Consider the following 22,034-nt stretch of genomic DNA (forward strand, 5'->3'; position numbering starts at 1 on the left):
GGAAGCGGCTTTAGATTCTCAGGGCTGTGCTTTAACCCGCTGCGCCACCAGGGAGGGCCGGGAAAACACATTTTTATAGTGAGAGAGTCCCAGACTTATTTTGCTTTTGTGACAACGGAATTCACCATATAGCCCAATTTCTAGCACAGCTCTGTAATTTTTAGCAAATGGTTAGGGCTGTGGCCCAGTCCTCTGGATTAAACTACCTGCTTTCCTCCTGCAATTGTAAAAGGCTTAGTGAGGCTTATAACTCAGAGGTTCAAAGTTCTTTTCTTGATCATCTGAAATGGGTCTGTGCTACAGGATAAGGCAAAATAATGCCAATAACATCAGTTATAAAACTAGAATAAGATTATTTTTCTTCTTATTTATTTCTATATTTATGATAACCTTTTTTACATTGTTTTATTGGAACTGGTCTTTTCATTCTTACTTTATTTTTTAAACTTTCCAAACAATCCCTCATCTTTCCATCCAGTGTCTCACTTTTTTTTTCTTTTGTATGGAGTGATGGTACCAAATAAATAATTAACTAAAAAGAAAATTGTTATATATACTTACTTGCTCTTTTATAGTTTTCTTTAGGTATCTCTAATTTTTTAAAGACTTTACAAATGTGTACCTTCATCTTTTCTCCCTACTTAACTTACATTGTACTATTTTCTCTAATTTCTCATTTTCACCAATATTTGCATCTACTTTTCTTTCTTTTGTAAAGCAAGTATTGTAAAAAATTCTTATTTGTTTTGGTCAATTAAATTCTAGTGAAATAAAATTTTCTAGGGATTAAATACAACCAAATGTATGATTTTCTTTGGTATCTGATGTATATATGTTTCAAACAAATGTTTTTACATACTTAATACTATTGTTTTATAAGGAATCTCAAAGTCTTTTTTCTTAAATTTCCTTTTTAAAATGTAGGTGATTTCTGTGAAATATGAGGGTTTGCTTTGTATCTATAAGCAATTATTGTTAGCATGCCATATAATTGCTTCCTTCAATCACTGTTTAGGGAATATTTTAATAATGTACACTTTCAAAACAAAATCCCTTCTTGGCCCAGGCCCTTGTGCTTTTGTGTTATAGTTTATACCTAAGACATGAAGCATTAATAGTAGTTAGAACAGCTAATAGGGTCGTAAGATTTTTCAGTTGATCATAGACTTGAGACAAGATTTATAGTTCCTAAGTAATGGATGCACGATAGCTTATGTAGCAACTGGACTCATTTAAAGGTCTTATCTGTGATTCCTAGATGTGTGACACTTATATGTTGACATTAGGAACTGCACATGGATTTTCAGCATTCAAACTTATGTACACACAGGTATTAGACGTGAAGTAGCTTATGGCACTAGTGACTGCACGGCCCTATGTGTGTGTTCACTTAAATCATTAAAAAGAGAAATCAACCTGCTTCCTTGGACAAAGATCATATACCAGTATGTAAGAGTTAAAAGGTCTAAATGGGGGCTATTCTCTGCTGGTAAGGACTCTCATGAATGGGTCCTATAAAGTGCCATTATGCTTGTTTAGCCAGATTTTACAGCACCTTCAACTGCATTGAGGGAGGAACTGTATTGGACTTGTTCTCATTTATATCCCCAGAGTCACGAAGATAGCTGGCACACAGTAGGGTTCAGTGAATAAAACTTGCATAAGAAAATGGCCAAAGAGATAACTTGGAGGAAGTTTGATTTATATTATTCATTATATGTCTGACATACATTTGGGAATAACCAAGGTATAGATAAATAAACATTTGAATGCTAGATTGGTCACAATTAAAAAAAAATTTGTATAGGTCTTCATATGGCCAGTTTAAATTATTTTCTTTTTCTTAAACAATCTCTCCTACCTCTTATTTTCTGTAAGTCTATACCACGGATTATGTATTTGCTATAGATAATAATGCTGCTTTAAGAGTGAGCACTGAGTCGATTGTGGTTCCAGGATGGTATGATGTGACTTGTTAGACTGTTGTGCAGGCTTAATAATAATTACCATGATCTTTACTGATAACAATTCTTAAATGAGTATTATTATTGTTAATAATGATTATATTTAATAATTACACCCAATACTTATTATCTTTAATAATAATAATTAGCACATGGGAACTAGTTGCACCATTGTATTATCTTTAAAACAAAAAATCTACATCTGTAAACCAGTAGTTTGCAATGTCTGCTCCCACCCTTTATTTTTCAGATCAGAGTGAGTCAGGAGGCTTCTAGGGTCCTGGAAACAGAAAAGGCTTTGTAGAAATTCTGTCAGAGACTATACTTCCATATGTTATTTGATACAGAGATGTTATTTTTATTGTAAAGTACCTTCATATTGACGCGATCACCCTCCACATCCCTCATTTCTCTGCCTATTCACTCCTTCATTATAACTTTTGATTTCTTGTATAAAGAGAATACCCAGATGGATCCATATTATTTCATAATAGACTGATTTATGTGAATTACATAGGGCAGAGTCCATGTTTATTACTTGTATGTTGGTAAAACTTTGATCTTCTTATGCCTTGCCTATGTTTAGATTTCAATGCCTGTATAACTTTTTTTAAAAATAAAAAACAGTTTATAAAAAACCTTTGGCAAATTAAACATTTTTTAGCTTTTCACACTTTGATACAAAGCAGAGAAATATTTCAGTGACAACAGATTTCAACAGATTTTCAACTAGACTAATTTGCTTTATTCTTTAGGGTACTTTACTTCTTTCCTCTAAAAACACAAGAAGAGATATTCCCTTTCCAGTGGTAACTGGTGCTGAAGTATAAAGAAATAATTTAAAGAGGGCAAGCTTTTGTAATTTGGATGTATGTTTTGATATCAGTTAACTATCAGTTATGACTTTCATGAATGGGATATTTATAGGATAATTGATAACTTATTTGCCAAGACTTAGAAAAAGAAAAGATATGAGGGACTTGTTTTAAATTCCTGTTGACTTTCTTGTACATACTCATATAATAGCTTAAGCCCTGAAATCAAATATTCCTGAGTACCAGGCATTGTACAACTATAGACTTTAAAATACACTTCCAGACAAACACAGATGTGATCTAAAAGTAGTAGGGCTGCTTAATTGTTAATGATAAAGCCATAGACAAGAAGAATTCTAAGGTCTATAAGGTCACCTTGACTTCACCTGGATACCAGCCATGAATCTAAAGTCTCTAGTTGAGAAACCTCTGGTTGTTGTGCTCTACTTTTTAAAGATTGGAACCCAGGCTTCTGCCACTACCCCAGGCCATTCTGCTGCAGTCTGATCAGAATAATGGGGGGGTGGGGGTGGGGTGGGTGGTGCAGGGACACACCTAACCCATCTACTTAGAGGCTTGTTTAATCTGAACTGCTGTTGATCACAGATGACTGACTTTTATAACTGTCTCTTCCTTCTCATCATGGTGGCAGATTTGCTTTGTAATGTTTGTGTTTTGCTCTTGAATTTTGTCCCTTCAGGTTTGATGATTCCTGTCTTCTGTGTGGTGGAGCAGTTGGATGGCTCTCTTGAATACGACAACAGAGAAGAACATGCTGAGTTTGTCCTGGTTCGAAAAGATGTGCTTTTTAGCCAGCTGGTGGAGACCGCGCTGCTGGCCCTCGGTTACTCCCACAGCTCAGCGGCTCAGGCTCAAGGTAGTACCTTGTCTCCCCTCCCCCGCGCCCTTTCTGTGTCTGGATGTGAGGAAGAATGTGTTCAGTGACATCATTTCCATCTAAGGATTGGAGGAAATCATTGTGAACAGAGGAGTGTTTGCTGCAGAGTCTTATTTCTGGCTGCTTTGGGAAGCATTTGACCCGCACCCCTAGATCCATCAAATTGAACTTGCATTTCAAAGTGACCATCAGAGGTCTTGGTTATTTATTTATTTATTTATTTCATCCATAACTTTGTTATTTTCTCTGAGTCCCCAACTTGGTATTCTCAGAGCTGGTGCTGAAATATTTGGCTCCTAAAATTTTAATACAAATTTTAATACATTATTTATAAACTTGCCCCTTTCCAAATTTATTGATTACTTCAGATTTGTAGCTTCTGAAGTTTATGATCAACTTTTAATTAAGCAGAAAAGAATGGTTACATTTTACAATACTTTTATATCTTTGAAAACTTCTCTATAGTTTTGATGTAATTCATTAATTAAAAACAAGTGTCTTTGTGACCAATTCCTTTTACCTGTTTAATTAAATATTAAAGCCACATTATTTTCTCCGCATGTTCTGTACAGCACCTGGGGGGAGCCCACTGCCAGTATGTTGCTTCATTGTGAAGCAGAATCCATTGTTTTTTCATGCCAAAGAATAACAGCAAAAATACTCCCCAAACCTTGACGAATTGGAAGAAAAAATTTGGATCTAGTGAAATGATTTTCTTTGCTGAAATGATTGAGTCGTACAGTTGATGATAATGCCACACCTAAAAAAGCAATATGTGACATCCAGATCTTGTTTTATATTTTAATTTCTTACACAGCAATTTCTTTACTTAGCATTTGTATATGATGTGCTAAAGATTCTCCTTACTCTTTTTATGAGTTTCTATTCATTTAATTCCTAAGAACTGTCAGTTAGAACCTCTCTGTATATAGGTCAGGGAAATAATGAGACATTGATCAGTGTATATAGTTACAAATATGGTGACCAATGACATGGGATTTAAATGCTTGAGTTCTTAACCTTGATTCTGTCAGTGAGTGATTTTTTTTTAAAGCTCCAATTAAATATTAAATTATACCACAGTTCTACCAAGAAAGCTATTCCCTGAATGGAGTGGGGGTGGAGGGTGTGGGGTACTGTGGTGGGAGAGGATAAGAATATCTTCCAGGGCAGGTAGTTACTGGGAGTTCAAAAGCAGCCTGGACTCCCAAGCTTTTGGCTTGTCTGGATGCAGTAATCCAGCTGAATCATAGAGTCCCCTGCTTTCAAAGTAGCGTGATAAAGGATGATTCATTTCCTTTCTCCAATGATTTTCCTTGTGTGAGGGATTCAAGATTTGATCCCAAGCAAATTGCATACTGGGCACCATTGCTTTTATTTAATGCTATGTGCTTAAATGAAATAAAAGAATCCCCCGTACTTCCCTCCTATAAACTTTTCATGCCATTTTAAGGATATTTTTCTCTGAATGTAAAGGTCATTGTATCCCACTGCTTGCATCCTGGTGTGCCAGCTTCCTGTTTGACAGGGCTATCCATCTCAGTTAGCATGGCTGCTCAACACGCCGTGAGCTCACGTGTGGAGCACAGAGCACTAAGTGGCCAAGATTTGATTCTTGGCACATGCTCAGGGAAGGGGCTCTCAGGAAATTTGCACTAGGGAGCCACACTGTTCCATTCAGTGATGTGGACTGAGAGTTCTACTCACTAAGGTGAGATATACTAGCAACAAATATGGTCTTCATATTAAACAGGATTAAACAGGAAAAGTTGAAAGCAAAATATTTGCTTTCCCAAAGCTTTTGAAAACCTTGGTTTAAAAAAATACTGAATGTTACACTTTTGAGAAGTTGAATCAACATTTTGAAGGTGCTGTAGATTACAGATATACTTTATTTTGTAGGTAAGCAAAGGTGTTATCACTTGGTCCTGTACTGTAATCTCACAGAGGAAAAAGAATCAGTTTGTTTACTTTGTTTTAAATTAGGCTGCTGATCTCTGTTTTGAGTAAATGGAAAAACTTGGAATTGTTTATTTTGAAATTAATGTATTAGATCTTTGTTGTCATTCAGAGCATCAAACGTTTGCAGTTTGCTGCATGTTTGTTACAGACCAAACAATGCATGCTAAGACAGGTCTTTCACCTACTGGACAAACAGCAGAGCCAGAGAGAGATAGAACAGGAGATTGAGCAGAATATGAGTGTAAATTTGATGCCTGAGATTTTATATGTCTAGTTTTGTTTGGTTTTGTTTGTTCAGTGTTCAGGTAATTCCCCAAAGACAGAAGTCATTGGGTAACTGTCTAGTAAATCCATTTGCAGCAGAGAAACTGAGAAACTGAACCTCTTTTCCATGTGTTAGAAACGTTGGGCAGAACTAAACTGCAAGGAGAGCCGGTTGCTTGAGGCTCTCTTAAAAATGGAGAATCTTGAAACTTGATATGTGTGTGTGTGTGTGTGTGTGTGTGTGTTTGTATATGACCAGAAAAGAATTTCAGTAATTTAATTGGAATACTGTTTAAATTGTCTGTAAAAGAAAACATACATTAGCAATATCATTACTTGGAAAGTGGTACTCAAGCACCAATGACAGGTTAGAGGACCCAGGCTCTTGTGAGTGTGGGTTAGGGTGTTTCCTCTTTTCTAAGAGTGCATTTCCTCCAGGTGAACTGAAGTGTTTTATTATTAAAGAATATTTATTTGTAAAGGATGGTAAAGTTCCACTAAAATGGAATTCAGTGATTTCCAAAATCTCCCCCCTACCCCATTTTAATAGTAACCTTCTTTATTTAAAACCACATATGGGGCCTGAGAAAGGATAAGGATACAAGAACTGTCACAAATCATGGGCACTATGCTCTGACTGACCCAGACCCTCCATTTTCCTTACCATTAATTAACTCTTGATAATTCTCAAGGATGGAGGTGCAGTATTCATCTGACCTCCTGGTTTACATATACAAAAAGCAAAATGATGATAGGTTCTTTGCTTTTCTGGGCATAAATAGTATAAGAACTAACATACTACAAGCAAGGTTTACATTACGTGGTAGACTATATCTGTGCCTCTGAATCAATAGTTAGTTTTCTAATTTTTTGAAAAGAAATGTTTACTTAAGGAACGGCTACACAGCGGAAAATGCCCCCCCCCCTTAAATTCATCACTCCCTTTATTTCTTTTTTATCCTTTCACTTCTACCCCACTAGGCTTTTGGCAGTAGCCATAGAACTCAACATTGTTGAGAGAGTCCTTCATCTATCCCAATGATTATTTGCGTTGTACTGCTAAGTACATACTCATCAACTGGACAGTGGACTTGGGGAGGCTGCAGTAATGACAATGTGTTTCCTCACTGTGTACAACTGACTTAATTTTCAAATAGGCATCTTATCTCTCTTATGTTTCCTGAGAGTTTATTTTTGATCAGAAAATTTTCTTTAACAACAAATGTGCTGAGCAATAAATAAGAAAATATTCTTTCTGGCTAATTTTGGGATCATGAGTATATAAAAATTATGAATTTTTTTTAGTCAAAGTGGAGGTATAATCACCATTTTTCTTATTTCTGTTGGAATGATAAATTTATACAACCATTTAAAATGATAGCTTAAAAAGTGATACAGAAACATGCTTTAGTAGAATGTTATATGAATCAAAAAGTGTCAAATCTAGTCTGAATTATACAATTCCAAGTATATGAATAGAAAATAGACAAAGGAAATAAATTAAAATGTCTATATGTGGGATGGTAGAATTTGGTGTAGGGTTTTCTTTTTCTAGTCAGAAAAAATATATAAATATTGTATTGTACTTCCTCTAGAACTTCTGAATAATTGAGTTTTTTTTTCTTTACTTCCCAATTTTTAAAAGCAGCTTATGTTGTCCTTAGCTTATCTGTAGGTCTGAAAACTTTTACATGATACATTTGTTGTTTTTCAGTTTAAGATTAAAAAAGAATAAGCCATTAATGCCCCCTGTGATATATAAACCAAGGAATTTTTCCGAGTTTTCAAGTGCTTACTAACATTAATTGAGCAACTACTGTATATTAGGCACTATTCTAATATATTTGCTTGCAGTGTCTGATTTAATGCTCACAAAACAGCTCTTTGAGGAAAGTTACATGTATCCCATTTCACAGTGGGGAAACAGAGGCAAATGAAAATGGGAAGTAATTTCCTCAGTGCATAGGCTAGTAAGTGGAAGGGTGACCTTCCATATTTAATGTCCGAGGACTCTATAATAGAACTAATCATGGAAGTGTAGAGTTGGGGTAAGAGCCAATTCTTAGTTAATGCTTGCTCATTACTTGTTGATATAAATCCTAAAAGGCAGAACTTTTTGTATTGGGGGCTTACTTGATGCATAATGATTATACCTATTTGACTATTATACATTCAATAATGTTAAATTATTCATTTCATTTTCATTGCGAAGTAGATGAAGATACCTTTTCCAGGGAACTTAGACAAACCTCATTAAAAAAAAATAAATCTTACTTAATTGTTTCATTGAAACCAATACCTGAAACTAAAGCCATCCTATTGTTGGGCCTCCCTGGTGTGGTGCAAGGGGTTAAGTCTCAGCACTATAAAGCTATCTGAAGCCACTGCAGTACTATTTGGATCCCTGCGCAGAGCTGACTCATGGAGCTGCAGCCCTCTCCTGTCTTGCCTGCTGCTCCCCTCAGCAGTGTATTTTAGTAGATCTGCCTGTTCTGCTCCCCACTCTGTCTCTGATGAATCCTTTCACTTCCCTGTACCTCTGGCCTAAACCCCAGCAGCTCTTGTATGCATAAATAAATAAATCATAAAAAAGAAGCGATCCTATTTCTTTAAAAAAGAGAGAGAGCGAAAGATCCTATTGTAGGCTGAGTAATTCCAATATACAAATCTTGTTTATAAGGGCAAAATTATTCTTGATAAGGCTAAACCATATTCCTTAGTGATTTTCATCTTCAAATTATTATTATTAGTGCCTAGTGGCATGCCAGTCACTATTTTAGGTTCTAGGGATAACAAAATGAAGAAAAAAGTCCTGTTGCCATGTAACATATTTTTGGTCATTTAATTATACATGAATAGTTCAGTATGTTCATTATTAATTGATTTTTGACTCTCTGAGCTCAAATATTAAATTCTGAGGTTAAGGAAATGGAAGTACATATTGTGTTTACAAATGTGTTGCTAATTTTATTACTCAATGTTTATTTCTGAAAAATGCTTAAGAATTCCCCTTTGTCCACTTTTGGAAGTAGATGAGAAGAAGATGGAAAAGATGGGTTAAAATTTTTAGAAATACCTGTTTAAATTAAGCTCATTGGAAAAAAACTTTATTTGCCACTTCTGCCTATTGTCTCCATTTTAAAAATAGGTCTATTGTTGGCTTTGATTTTTGAAATTTTTAAAGATTTGTGAAATTTTTCAGCTCACAGAGGACCATTTCTTCAGAACATTAGGATGGCACTTGTGGTAGGCACTAATTGACACTGGAAAAATAAACAAATGAACTTTTGAAGATATTTATTACCTTGAAAAATTATATGCATTTCTTAACCTTCCATTTGACTTTCCTCAATAATAGGTGTGAATTCATGAACTGAGAACTATTTAGTACCCTTACTATTTAGTGCCTTTATACAGAGAGCAATGTGAAGCCTATATGAATTCATTAAATGTTTGCTGAGTGGATGAAAACAATTTTTAAGATTCATTTTTACTAAACTTTCTCCAGAAAGAATTTTTTTCTCATGTACCACGATGAAATTTGTTTCCATCCATGAATTAACAGTTTTTATCAGAAATGAAATATGACTTAACTCCTTGATTAGCTATACCATTACCAGGTTATTCTAATATAATTCTTTAGTTGGGTTTTAGCTGTGCTCAAAGTGGCAAAGCCTCCAGTAATAACTTGTAGAATCAGAAGAGAACAAAAGGTACTTTTATTTAGCATTGCTGGATCCAAATTCTTCTGATCAAAACTCAGAGATATTTTGTCAGTGTCTATCTGGACCTCATCTGTTTGAAGGCATTGCATGTGGGGAGAATAATTTTAGTCTGAACTAGAAACAATGATAAAAATAATAAGATTAATATTTATTATGTCCTTTCCAGGGGATTAACTCTTTACAGCATGCCTTTGGGAAGAAAAAACTTTACACAGAAACTACTTTTAAGATAAGTTTCATCATTAGAAATAAATACACTTTGAATTTAAATTCTTCAGTGTCTAATGTGCAGAGAAACTAGGGTATTTCATGCATATGAACTCATCATCTGGGTCAAAGTTAGCAATTCTTGGTCAGTTGGTTTTAACCCACTTCTTATCTCTCCCCCAATGAATTATATTAAAACCCATAGTAGGTCTTAGATTTTATCCACAATATATTATGAGAGAGATCTCTTAAAGATCAAGATTTTCTAAAACCATACCATACCACCAGCATAACACCTTAAAAGAATAATAGTTCTTTAATGTGAAATATCTAGTTACCGCTAACATTTTCCTAATTATTTTATAATTTTTAGTGTTTGTTATTAATGTCAGAGGAAATACAAACCTGTATGTTGCATTTGGTTAAAATGTCTCATAAGACTTTGAATCTGTAGGCTTCCCAGCCTTTTACATATTTAATAATTCTTTTTTAAAATTTTAATTTGCTGTTTTAATTTGGAATTATTTTTGTTTTGCTGAACTTAATTGAAATCCTAGCCCTATAAATACCTGACAATATTATGATTTCAAATAAACAATTAGTAAGCTCAGTCATTACCTTGGTAAAGAATTCAGAAAATCACACCTTAAAAAAAAAAAAATAGGGTGGTTGAAAGACTTGTTGTCTGAACCTTGAAAGTTTTTCATGGTCTGAAAGTTTTACATTCTCCCTACTGAAAATATTTAAATGATCTCTTGCTTGTCTTGCTTTCTTTTTTTTTTTTTTCCTTTGGCGCTAAACCTCTACTGCACCCCTCCTCCCCACCCCCAACACACACTTTTTCTTCTTTAATTAAACTCTCATGTTTGGGAAACTCTTGGTAGTTTTTCCTTTATAAGGGCAATTTTGAAAAAAAGGTGCATATTTAGAAATTTCAGGCCTCGGAGCAAACTTTTAACAAACAAGCTGCTTCAAAAAAAAAAATTCTGTGGCTCTCGAAAGAGCTAAAAAAACTACCCAAAATTGCTTTTAACTACGTGTCAACCCTCATTAGAGCTGGACAGGCCAAAATGTAAAACACTGGCTGGGCCCGCACAAATCTCTAACAGGCATTTCTCTCCTCCACTACATAAAATTAAATACTCATATGTAGGTGTGTGTGTGCACCCATGGGCTTGTTTACTCACAGAGTGAAACCTGAAACAACTTTTAAACAAATTGCCAAAGGAAAAATAATGCTCCTCTTATTCCTTGCCCTTAAGAATGAATATCTAAGTATTTATAATTCTGCATTCCTTATATTTGTTTATAACTTCATACATATGTACTATTTAAAATATATAGATTCGTAAATATGTCTCATGTGAAGGTCAGTTGATGGAATTATTGTCTATATGAAAATTTATAGAAGGCCCTAATTTGATTTGCAGTATGCCTGAAAATTGAATAGGAAATATTTGATAAAAACTGTTAAGGGCAATGAATATAACAAAATTTAATCTGATCTCATTTAATCTCTGACCTTGTAATTTCTACTTGAATCCATATTTAAAAAATTGTATCAGTGGAAATAATTCCTTAAAAAAAAACACAACTAGCTAATTATTTCTCCCACAATGAAAGAAATGTTTATTAATGTTTTCAGCTATCTTGTTTGGGGAAGTGGGGCTCTCGTGGCAACTGACTGGTTATTTTTTAAACTGCATAAAAGTTCTTGGAGTTTAGGTATTAATACACATAACCTAGAAGGGACTGATTATCTGAGTTCTAGGAAGTTCTGGCATTCTTGTCAAATGATCTAGGTTAAACAGATTGACCATCAATGATATATAACTTTTATTTAATAATTAATATATGTCCTATTAAACATGTATAAGTTTGAGGCGTTATGAGTAGGAAATGTACAGCCTAAAACTGGTGATACAATTTATATTGTGATTAATTTTTTATCCTATTCCCTTCTAAAGTGTAATTGTCTTTTACCACTAATAAGCACATTTGAAATACAGGGTAGAATAATTTGCAGGAGACCCAGGTCTGTTTGTGCTATAAGAAGATGCATTACAGATTCCATTCATGAAAGTCATTTAGTAAAAGCAGATTAATTAAAACTCCAGAAAATGCTATAATTGACAGCGCTGTTATTTTTGGGGTAGATCCTACACTTTTAAAGCTATTGATGAAATTCTCAGTGTTAGTGCAATACCATCCTATTCCAATTCTTAAATAAAGTCTTATTTTTTAAAAATCAAGTCTATTTTTATGTTCATGGTAGACAGTAAAATTTCTTGTTCATAGTATGTTCTAATGTTAAAATGCTTTTTTAAAAATCCCTACCTCTTATTTTTAAATACAGAAAAGAGTTGTCATCCAAATCTAATAACTTTTAGTTATTTTTTTCAAAATAGCGAAATTTCAGAACTGTAGTTTTTATTATAGTATACATTTTACTTTATACACTGAATGTTCAAATTTTCTCAAATATAGCCTAGTTTTATTCTTAAATTCGTGAGGGATCTCAACTCCTTAGTAATTCATTCAACGGTATAGTATCAGTAAGTGGGCATTTTAGTACTCATCAGGTAGCCTGCAACCCTGAGGTGTCAGACCCCTTCTTTTGATTTTTGCAGTGAGAACAGAAGACAAGCTCAGTGACGGTTGAGAGGCAGGAGTGAAAGCATTCAGCTGGCTCTTTGGTCACTCCTCAAGGGCACCTTGGTTTGGTTTCAGAGCAGCCAGATTTCTCATGCTGGTGATGAGCATTTAAAACCCAGTGCTTTGCAACGCAATGCTTTTGTTGACGGCAGCTTTGAGAGCCCTAAAGAGTCTACTGCAAGGCTCTAGGGCACGTGCCATTTGCTTGCTGGAAATCAGTAATTGGCAAAATTATTTGTGTGTCAATGAGAGAAAACACAAAGATTTTCCTCTGTCTGCCTCGCTTGGGTTTGAAGAAACACCGATCCCAGACCGAAAGGCAAACCAGCACTTCTGTTTTACAAACTCGTCTTTCAGGTTGGAATAGATCGCTGCAGGCTATATGCAAATAGCGCCCGAGGTTCCTCTCAGCTTCCTGTTTGCTCTCGGCAGGGAAATACATCCGACATATTCTTGCTGTCACTTTTGTAAATCAAAGAATGAGATGCTGGAAAGCTAGCATAGTCAAACCTCTGCCCTCCATGATTGGACTCCACAAAGCCTAATGATCTCCCAGATGAAAGCTGGGCCTACCATCCTGGGAGCCGAGTAAAGAGGGCAGTCTGTTCTTGATCAAAAGCTCTGACCAGTTTTACCAACTTCAGATGGTGGTTCTTGAGACTACATGCTTCAGAGCCACAGTAATAAACAATTCTAAATGTCATGTTTTATTATTGGAATACAGCAATTCCTTTAAGGGGGGGGGAGTTTTTTTTTTTTTTTAAAGGGAACCTTCTTTAGATAGTCTGCACTGAAAGGCAAGTCAGAAATATGTGGAAAGCAGAATTTAGGAAGGTCTTTTGTCTTTTAAGCAGTATTGGGAGATAGATGGTTGAGTTTTAGTATTACTTTGTGGAGAGGAAAACACCAAGGTCACACCTGTGTATTCTCTGATTTCCTAGCACACTATCATTTTGCCCATTCATTTAGCATGTATTGAGTGCTTATGTTATGTGCCAGCTACTTTTCTGGGTATTGGGGACACTACAAAGAACCAAACATAGTGTTCCTGTCTTCAAAATACTTATATTCTAGTAGGGGAGATAGAAAATAACTCAATATTCGACAACATGTTAGGATTAGGACCTGCTATTATAATATGCACTATATTGATTCAGTTCTTCTCATATTGTCTAGAACAGGTTTTGGCAGATTTAGTCTTCTGGAAAGTAGCTGCTTAGCCAAAACAAATTTGAAGGTTTTGAGTATTAAAAAATAAAATAATGTAAGCACTTAAAAGCTTAAGCTCAGTTTTCTGAAAAACTTACTATGTGTTTGGAATGAAATAAATGTTACATTGTCAGTGTTAGCTTATACTAAGCCAAGTTTAGATTTTGTGAAACTGAAATTTTACAGAATAGACATGTTGTAAATTCAGTTAATAAAATTAGCCAGTGTTTCATTAGTGCTTCTCATGTACCAGTCACTGTTCTAGGAGGTTAAAATGTATTCACTCATTTAGTCCTAATAATTACCTTGTGAAGTACATAATATCATTGTTCACATTTTACCAATGAGGAAATTAACATTCAGAAAAATAGCTTGGGGACAGCAAAAATTAGCTCCAGAGAATGCCTTCTTAACCACTATCCCATCCAGTGGCATTATATTTCTGGTCTGTCAATTTAGTCTAGAACACAAATTAAAAGTAACTATATTTTACAAGCATAAGCCAAAGACTGACATTTTGGAATTGGTAACGGAATGAGCATATATATTTTTAAATTAAGTGTGGAGCTTGTTTTGAGTTTAAATAACAAAATTGAACTTGTTGTCTTGGGGTAGCATTTTGAGAGCTTATTTTATGAGTCCCCATTTCTATGTATCTTAGCTTCTTATAAGCTTACAAAGTTTTATTAAAAATCTTTTTCTGGGGCCCTCCCTGGTGGCGCAGCGGGTTAAAGCACTGCACTGAGAATCTAAAGCCGCTTCTGCATGAGTTCGATTCCCGCCTGCCCCGGAGGTGACCACATGGCGTGGCAGACCTCTCCTGACCCGCCCGCTGCTCCCCTCAGCAGTGTACTTCGTCGATCTGCCTGTTCTGCTCCCCACTCTGTCTCTGGTGAAGCCTCTCACCGCCCCTGAGCCTCTGGCCTGTACCCCAGTTCTGTATGCACAAATAAATAAATCTTTAAAAAAAAAATCTTTTTCTGATAATAAACAAATGCTAATTATTATAGAAAACTGAAACAGAAAAAAAACAAAACAATAGACCTCTATAAAAGTATTTCTGCTTGAAGTTCTGTGCATTTCTCTTACATAGTTGAGATCAAATGTATGCAATATTTTTACATGTGGCTTTTCACTTGGTATTATAATCTGTAATTTTAATACTCTTTATTAATTTAATACTAGATAATAGTAAAGCTTTTGACTTTCAAATAAAATTTGAAACATTAGCTTACTTTTGATTTATCTGCAAGGATTTATATGAGTGGTCAATAAATTAGGAGGTGTTAATATAGACAATTTGCCTAGCACACACTGGGCAGAGTGACTTCCTCCGACACTTATGTGAAAATACAGGTATCCTTTGAAAATAAATTTTTTCTTATTTGGCTCTTTGCTGGCAAAAGGCCAAGTTATTAAATTTTTTTTTTTTTGGCATTGACCTGCTTGCTTTCTTACCTCTACCGTACAGTTAAGAGTCGAGTTTTTAATGTAGAGAAGAGTAAAAAGGCATGTGTCATTCAGGAAACTTTAGTTAATTGATTTCATATTTTGTTTTTATAATAGTCTTGTTCTTACCCACATTTTGGTCTTTCTCCTCTTTAAAAAACACATACATAGCATTGTGTGGGCTAGTTACTGAGTGCTTACCAGTTTCACAATGACAGTCCTGTGTTAAAGATGTCCCTTGGTCCAGGAATTAATAACTGATGACAGTTTGTCTATGTTTTAGCCTCTGGTTTTTGCTGTGTGCCGTTGGATGGAGAGTTTATGAAAGAATCATTGAGGGAGAGTCTTAGGGAAGGTTTTTCTTGTGTTTGAATTGATTGAGCACAGCTCAATATTGTAGGTAGGGAATTGTTAAACAAAATAGGAAAACTACCTGCTTGCAGGAGCTGTAGATTGTAATTTGTTATTACTGGACCTTGGATTCTGTTTGGCATGGGACAGAAATGGGCAACTCTGTCTCCCTTCTGTATTTCAGATGTTCTAAGATACATCCAATTTGTTTTAATAATCTTCCTTGAAGCTTTGCTAGTGGGCCTAGTTAAGTTCAGATGTCTCTGGCCACCTTTCTCAATATGTCATGGCGCCATTCTGCTTTTCTCCCTTCTTTGCACTTCTTGGAGTTATTCAGCTCACACCTTGAGATAGAACTCATTCTCTTTCTTTGAGGTTATGTTGGTGGTCCTTAAATTGAGAGAATTACTAACTTTCAGTAAACCTTTAGATGGATTTTCATAGTGAATTCAGCAAGGCTTGATCAGGAGTTATGTACCTCAAATGATCTGTTCAGAGATACTCATACGACTAAAAATATCAAGTAAATGAAAGAGTTTTAATTATTAAACCAGTGTTTTCAACATAAATATATAGATCAGAAATCTATAACACATCAAGTTGTCATGTTACTATGTTGTTTGTTATTTGTAAGCCTCTGTGGATATTAAAGTGCACCTATTTGCTGTTTAAATTAACACAATTAAGACCAACTACTTTTCTGTCCCAGTTATTAAGGGAAAATTTCCTGTTATGACTAATGATAAGATTATGAATTTGAGTCTCTAGGAGGATATTAACTTGGATGCTCAATTCTGTTGTAAATCAGAGGGATTAAAAAATTTGTGAAGATGGAATGTTCTTCCAGACGCACATAGTTAGTACCTAGTAAGACCAGACATTAAATAGTCAGGTCTTTGCTACACTATCTTACTTTAATAAAATACCAATTTATCACCCCAAACCTGGACTCACCAATAGGTATGTGTGTGTGTATATATATATATACATATATATATTTAATCTCTCATTGGAGTGCTTCAGTATTGGTCATTAAGACAGTCTGGTTATGTTTTTGTCTCTGTTTATTTGTTAAAAAAGTGATGTGCCTATTGTTGCTATTTATAATGATAATGAACAAAGGTCATTGTGAGTCTGGCACTGTGATAAGTGATTGCTCATGTGAAGTCATTTAATGCGGCAAACTGTGTATGGTATATATAGCTAGCTACAATTTTACAGCTAAGGAAGCTTATTAGGCAGAGAGAGGTTAATTAACTTGACTAAGGAAGGACACACAGCAAGTAAGTGATGCAACCAGTATTCAAATATTTAAACCTATGCATTCTGTCACTTGAGGCAGTGACTTAGACACTACATCCCTGCCTCTCTACGGCATGTTTAGGTATTGTTGTCATAGTGGGTTATCATTAAAAATATAAATAATACCTCTCTAAGGCCTGACAAAATAACTAGAGTAACTTATAAAAATGCTAGAAAGTTCCCCCTCTTTTTTCCTTTATTTATTTATTTAGTCTTCTGGAAGTAGATTGGAAGAAGAGAATTTCAAAGGCATTGCAAGAGATTCTACTTAATCTAAAATATTTTGATGCTTCTGGAAAAGTGAGATGATTTAATTTCATATATAATTGCATAAGGAGTTATAAATTATGTTTTCTAAAATACCTATGACACTAAACCACAAAATGAACAGATAAAACTGATTTGTTCTCTGACAAATCAAGATCTATGGCAGTGTTTTCATTACAAGTGCTGTTCATGGGGATGGAGCAGCTAAGTATGCTACAATTTGATGGGAACCATTCCCAGGCAGCACTGCTTTCACATGGGCATCCTGAGGTGATTTACGACCCATACTAAGATTTTTTTTTTAAATATGCTGTCAAGGAAAGCCCAGGTTGAACTTCTGAAGTCATAGAATGCAGATATATCTTTTTAATTGATCTTCTTCAGCATAAACTTACTCTTCAGCAATACATCGTCTTATCCATGTGGAGAAGCAGATCATTTTCAGGGCACTTAGGGGTGGCATTTAGATATTTCTCTCTATTAGTACATTTAAGTTTCCAGGAAGGTATATGTTAACTTCTTTTGGAGGGCGATTTATTCACAATCTGACCAAATAAAAATTCTCTTTTCTTCCCATTAGACTAAAAACAGAATGTGTCATAGGTCTCTGTGGTGCTAGAAGGCTAAAACTCAAAATGCAGATGTTGTGAGTTGAAGTAAGCCTCAAAGAAGCTGGTTCCCAAGCTGCCACCGTCATTTGTCCTGAATTTAAAGGCTTTGAAATGTGTAGAACCAAACAGTTCTGTTTTAGTAAGAGGGATTCTGTGAAAATACGGGTATCACCTGTGTGGGAGAGGAGTGATATGGGTTGATTGCCAGAGGTGCTAGATAGTTGTGCTGATTTTGCTGGGCAGTGAGGATTTATCATGGAGTCTACTGAATTCACTCACTTGGGTCCCGCTGGTCACTGGAGATGGGTAACAGGTAGGAACAGGAGTGGAGACCAGTCACAGAGACTCCACAAGGCAGCTCTTGGTCTATTTTGCATCAGACTCTAGCCTGGTAAAGTCACTCACACAGGAAGTGTTATTCCATGTAACCTGAAGTTAGATGCTTTATGTACTGTTTTCTTTTTAAGGTACATTTTTTATTGTAACAAAAAGTTGGCAGAAATGGGTATACAATTTAAATGTTACAATTTATTAAACAAGACAAATCCAACAACAAATAGTGTTGTACAACATAATGAGTAAAAGTCACTGATAAAATTTCACTCTTGTAAATAAAATTTAAAAAATATCTTAATTTCCAACTAACATAAATAGTGAAAAGCATATTGATTTACGTGTTTCTTTTGTCTGAGGCTGTTAGGAATTGTTGGTAATGGGTTAGCTGATTTAACTTCAGATTAGTTGTGGTGTTCTAACAGGGGCTGGGTCTTCCAACTCTGTGTCTTCCATAATCTTACTCTTACCCATGACAGGATACAAGAGTATGATAGGACTTGAGATCTGAAGGATGGCTTTTAATCTTGGTGCCATTGCTTCCTAGCTCTGTAACTCTGCCTGTTTCATCATTTAGACTATAGGAGATAACAGTATCACCTTCTTCCTACGGTTGTTAGGAAGATTAAATGAAACAGTCCTTACAAAATGTACAGTTCTTATAAAGTGCTTTATAAAGTTGCGTACATGTTAATTGCGATTACAGTTATCATTATTTACAATGCAGAAGTCAGATATGACATGTTAATTTCTTTAATTTTTTTGTAGCTTCTATTTAGGGCCCTTGATTTTGAGATATATTAGATGTGAATTAGTAGTGTTATTTCCTTACCTTACCCTTTTTGATTTTTTTATGGTGTAGGGAGAAGAGATCCCCGATAGTCATATGTTTTGATTCTGCAGACCTTATTCAGTGACTCAGCATCAATTTGGAAAAAGTTGATTTTTGTGATCAATGTATTCTTTTCTATATTTTTTCTTTCCACTTTTTTTTTTGGTAAGCATTTAATATATTTTATAGGTGCTGGCAATGTAATATGGCTTTTTCGTAAAAGAATCTGATTGAAATTGTGTATTTTACAAAATGAAATAACCTTTGTAAATGACAAATGAACATTTAAATTTTCACTAATTCCTGTTTAATCAAGTTAGTTGGTTTTTGGGTCAGGTAATGTATTTAGCATCTTTTTGATAGTCTGTAGAGCTTTGAATACGGAGTCACCCACGTACAAATGCAGCTTTACTATAGTGAAGCCATTTTTTTAGTTCACCTTTTTCCACAGTTGTATTGAAAACACAGGCTATTTTCCCTTCATTCCTCACTCGAAACAGTTGCTCCTGTCTTTTCTTCTGACATAGTTCTAGTTGTAGAACTACATCAAACTAAATCTGGGACTGTACGAAGTGAAAGGAATATAAGTGCTTTCCGCTGGGGCGTGTTGTTTATAAGTATTTGTGTCCTGGATTATTTGAATGTAAGTCACCTTTAAGTCATGATTCCTTTTCATTGTTCTCCTGGAGCATCTTACAGCAGACAGCATATTGCTGAGTCCCATTATTACCCTGCTGTTTTTCCTCACTATTTTACTTGGACTAAATGATCTTGGCTTCAGAAATAAGTAAATAAATAGTGATATTTGTGTGACTAAAGGGTTCTAGGGGAGTGGGTCATGTTATATTAAGTTATATTATCGTGTAATATGATTAGTTTATAAATAGGAGCAAGAAATGAAATGGCATTGAATTTCAAAGTAGCATTTTAACTTAGCCTTGTTTTTTGACTTTTTTTCTCCTCACCACTCCAGTCTTTTCCCATTCTCACCATTTCTCTCCCTTTTCATAGTGTCCTAATCCCCTTTAAGCAATCTTCTATTCTTAAAAAACAACAACAAAAATCCCCATGATTTATTTGTGAGAAAGTATACAACATTTGAAGACCTCTTTCCTGCCAGCCAGAAGATGTGTGGTCCCACTGTTTTGGTGTGTTTAGTTTAATATTAGAACTACCAATTGAAAGCTAATAATACTCTAAGAAAAGTATAATTATGAAGGTAAATCTGTATTAAAAATTGGCTGGTGTACCTCAAAGTCAAATGTAATTATTAGTGGATAGTCATCTATTTGATAATTGCCCATTCATAGATTTGTACATAATGTAGTGTTTTTAAAAGTGTATTTTTAACATTGATTCAATCCCGCCCCCATGTATAATCCGCTAGATTTTAGGCAAAATAACCTACTTTGGTATAATACAACCACACCTATGTGGAAATAAGTGAAACACTAAAATAGAAATATAATGTTGTTTCTGCCAGGTAGTATGCGTGCGAAGTCCTGGTGCCCACTGCCTTCTCAGTCCAGTTATTCTATTCTTAACTTTTCTTAATACTCACCCATGCGCAGGCCTGTGCATTTGCCAGTCTTCTCTTTACCAGTGATCATTTGCAGTGGCTGTGGTGGCAATGGTGATATAAAAAGTTGGCAGATGGGGATGTAGGGTTAGGAGCAGCCCTACAGAAGTCAGCTGGCAGAGAGACTGTCCTTGGAGACTTTGGGGGTAAGGCTGGGAAAGTATCATGTCAAAAAGGAGAAAGGGGAGCTCAATGCAGCTATTACAGGTTTAGCCTCTAATCCTAAAGGTGTGCATGAGCACAGCAGGCCTATGAGAAAGCCCTTAGAGAAATAAGGGCCATTGGGCTCCCAATGAACATAATTTCATTGAGAGATTGAGGGGCTAATGCATTGAGTCAGGTTTCTCAGGAAGTATTCACCTTCCCATGCTATTAAGTAACCTATGTATAGCAATGGAATGTGATTCAGATATGCAAATGCATTGTCCTAATGTTCATTTAGTTACCTTTTAACCAGTGTGTACCATTGTATTGGAAATGCTTGTTAAAGCATTGCCATTTTAAATCATATCATATGTAGTAGCTATTAAGTTAAAGCAATACCATATAGCACTTTAAATGATTCATATAGTTAATGATGAGCCACTTTTCTCAGATTTATGATACTGTTCTTGACTTAGTCTCCATTTCTAATTTAGTGTATACCTAACAGTTACTTTGTCTGAGTTATTTTGGACATTTATTTGAGACCTTGACCACTGACTGGGCAGATGACTTGCTTAGAACTATTCTGTTAATGAAGATAACATTTTCCTTGGGGGCTTGAGAACAAAGGTTTGTGTTATAACCCTATGCTGTGGAGAACAGTGTGTTTCTCACTTCAGGCCCTGTATTTTAATATGTAAATTTTATGGCTCTCATCCTTATTTGCATTATTTTCTTTTTTAGATTGTATTTAAATGTGCAGTCTCTCATCCTGTAGATTTTTTCCTTCTTTGATTATTCCTGACTTACAGTCTGGAATGCTTACTTCCCTCAGGGGAAGACACTGCCATTCTGCCCTGTGACTCTTTCTGTCTGGCTCCTTTACCTTTCCTTGGCAACTGATAAGGGTCATTCCTGGAGGCCCTGGTTGTGCCAAGGGATCCTGTAGCACCCTGCTCCTGCTGGCAGTACTCTGTTTCATTTGTGATTCCTGAGAAGAGGAGTGACCAGCAATAGGCCTTTCTTAGGGAGAAAGCCACATGGTGTTTCGAATGGAAAAGGCTTGTGCAGACTGAAGCTTGTGACAGGCAGGAGAGCTGGTGCGGGTGTCTTGAGTGAGCGCTTTGACACACCGAGTAACAGCCCATTATCACTTGTGCTGGTGTCAAAACAATACAGCAGTTTGAACTGCAGCTCAGCTTACTCCTGCTGTCACACATGCTCCCTCATAAGTCATTAGTGTTGGCGTGGACTCTTTCCGGGATCAGTCAGAGCTACATTAGGAGAGGGGGAAGTGTTTATTAATTCAATTTAAGAAGTGATTATTAATCATCTGCTGTGTGGCAGGCACTATGTTGCAGGCAGGGGGAGGGGAGGGACTGCCCCACCACAATGACAAGGTCTTGCCCTGAGGTACTGTTACAGGGTACCCCAATGTGAATTGGGTTGCCTGTCTGTGGGTCTTCA

The 22,034-nt window shown here is 35.5% G+C and overlaps 1 protein-coding gene across 1 annotated transcript in view; it reads left to right on the forward strand.

The window, feature by feature from the left end:
• SATB2 (SATB homeobox 2) overlaps positions 1–22,034 on the forward strand; it is a 174,424-nt gene that overhangs the window by 19,279 nt on the left and 133,111 nt on the right. Inside the window, exon 3 of the mRNA XM_012726133.1 lies at positions 3,480–3,656. Within this exon, the coding sequence (XP_012581587.1) occupies positions 3,480–3,656 (177 nt within the window). The remainder of the gene's footprint in view (positions 1–3,479; positions 3,657–22,034) is intronic.

The sequence above is a fragment of the Condylura cristata genome, unplaced genomic scaffold, assembly GCF_000260355.1.
Source record: "Condylura cristata isolate star-nosed mole 26May11 unplaced genomic scaffold, ConCri1.0 scaffold00002, whole genome shotgun sequence".
Classification (NCBI taxonomy): domain Eukaryota; kingdom Metazoa; phylum Chordata; class Mammalia; order Eulipotyphla; family Talpidae; genus Condylura; species Condylura cristata.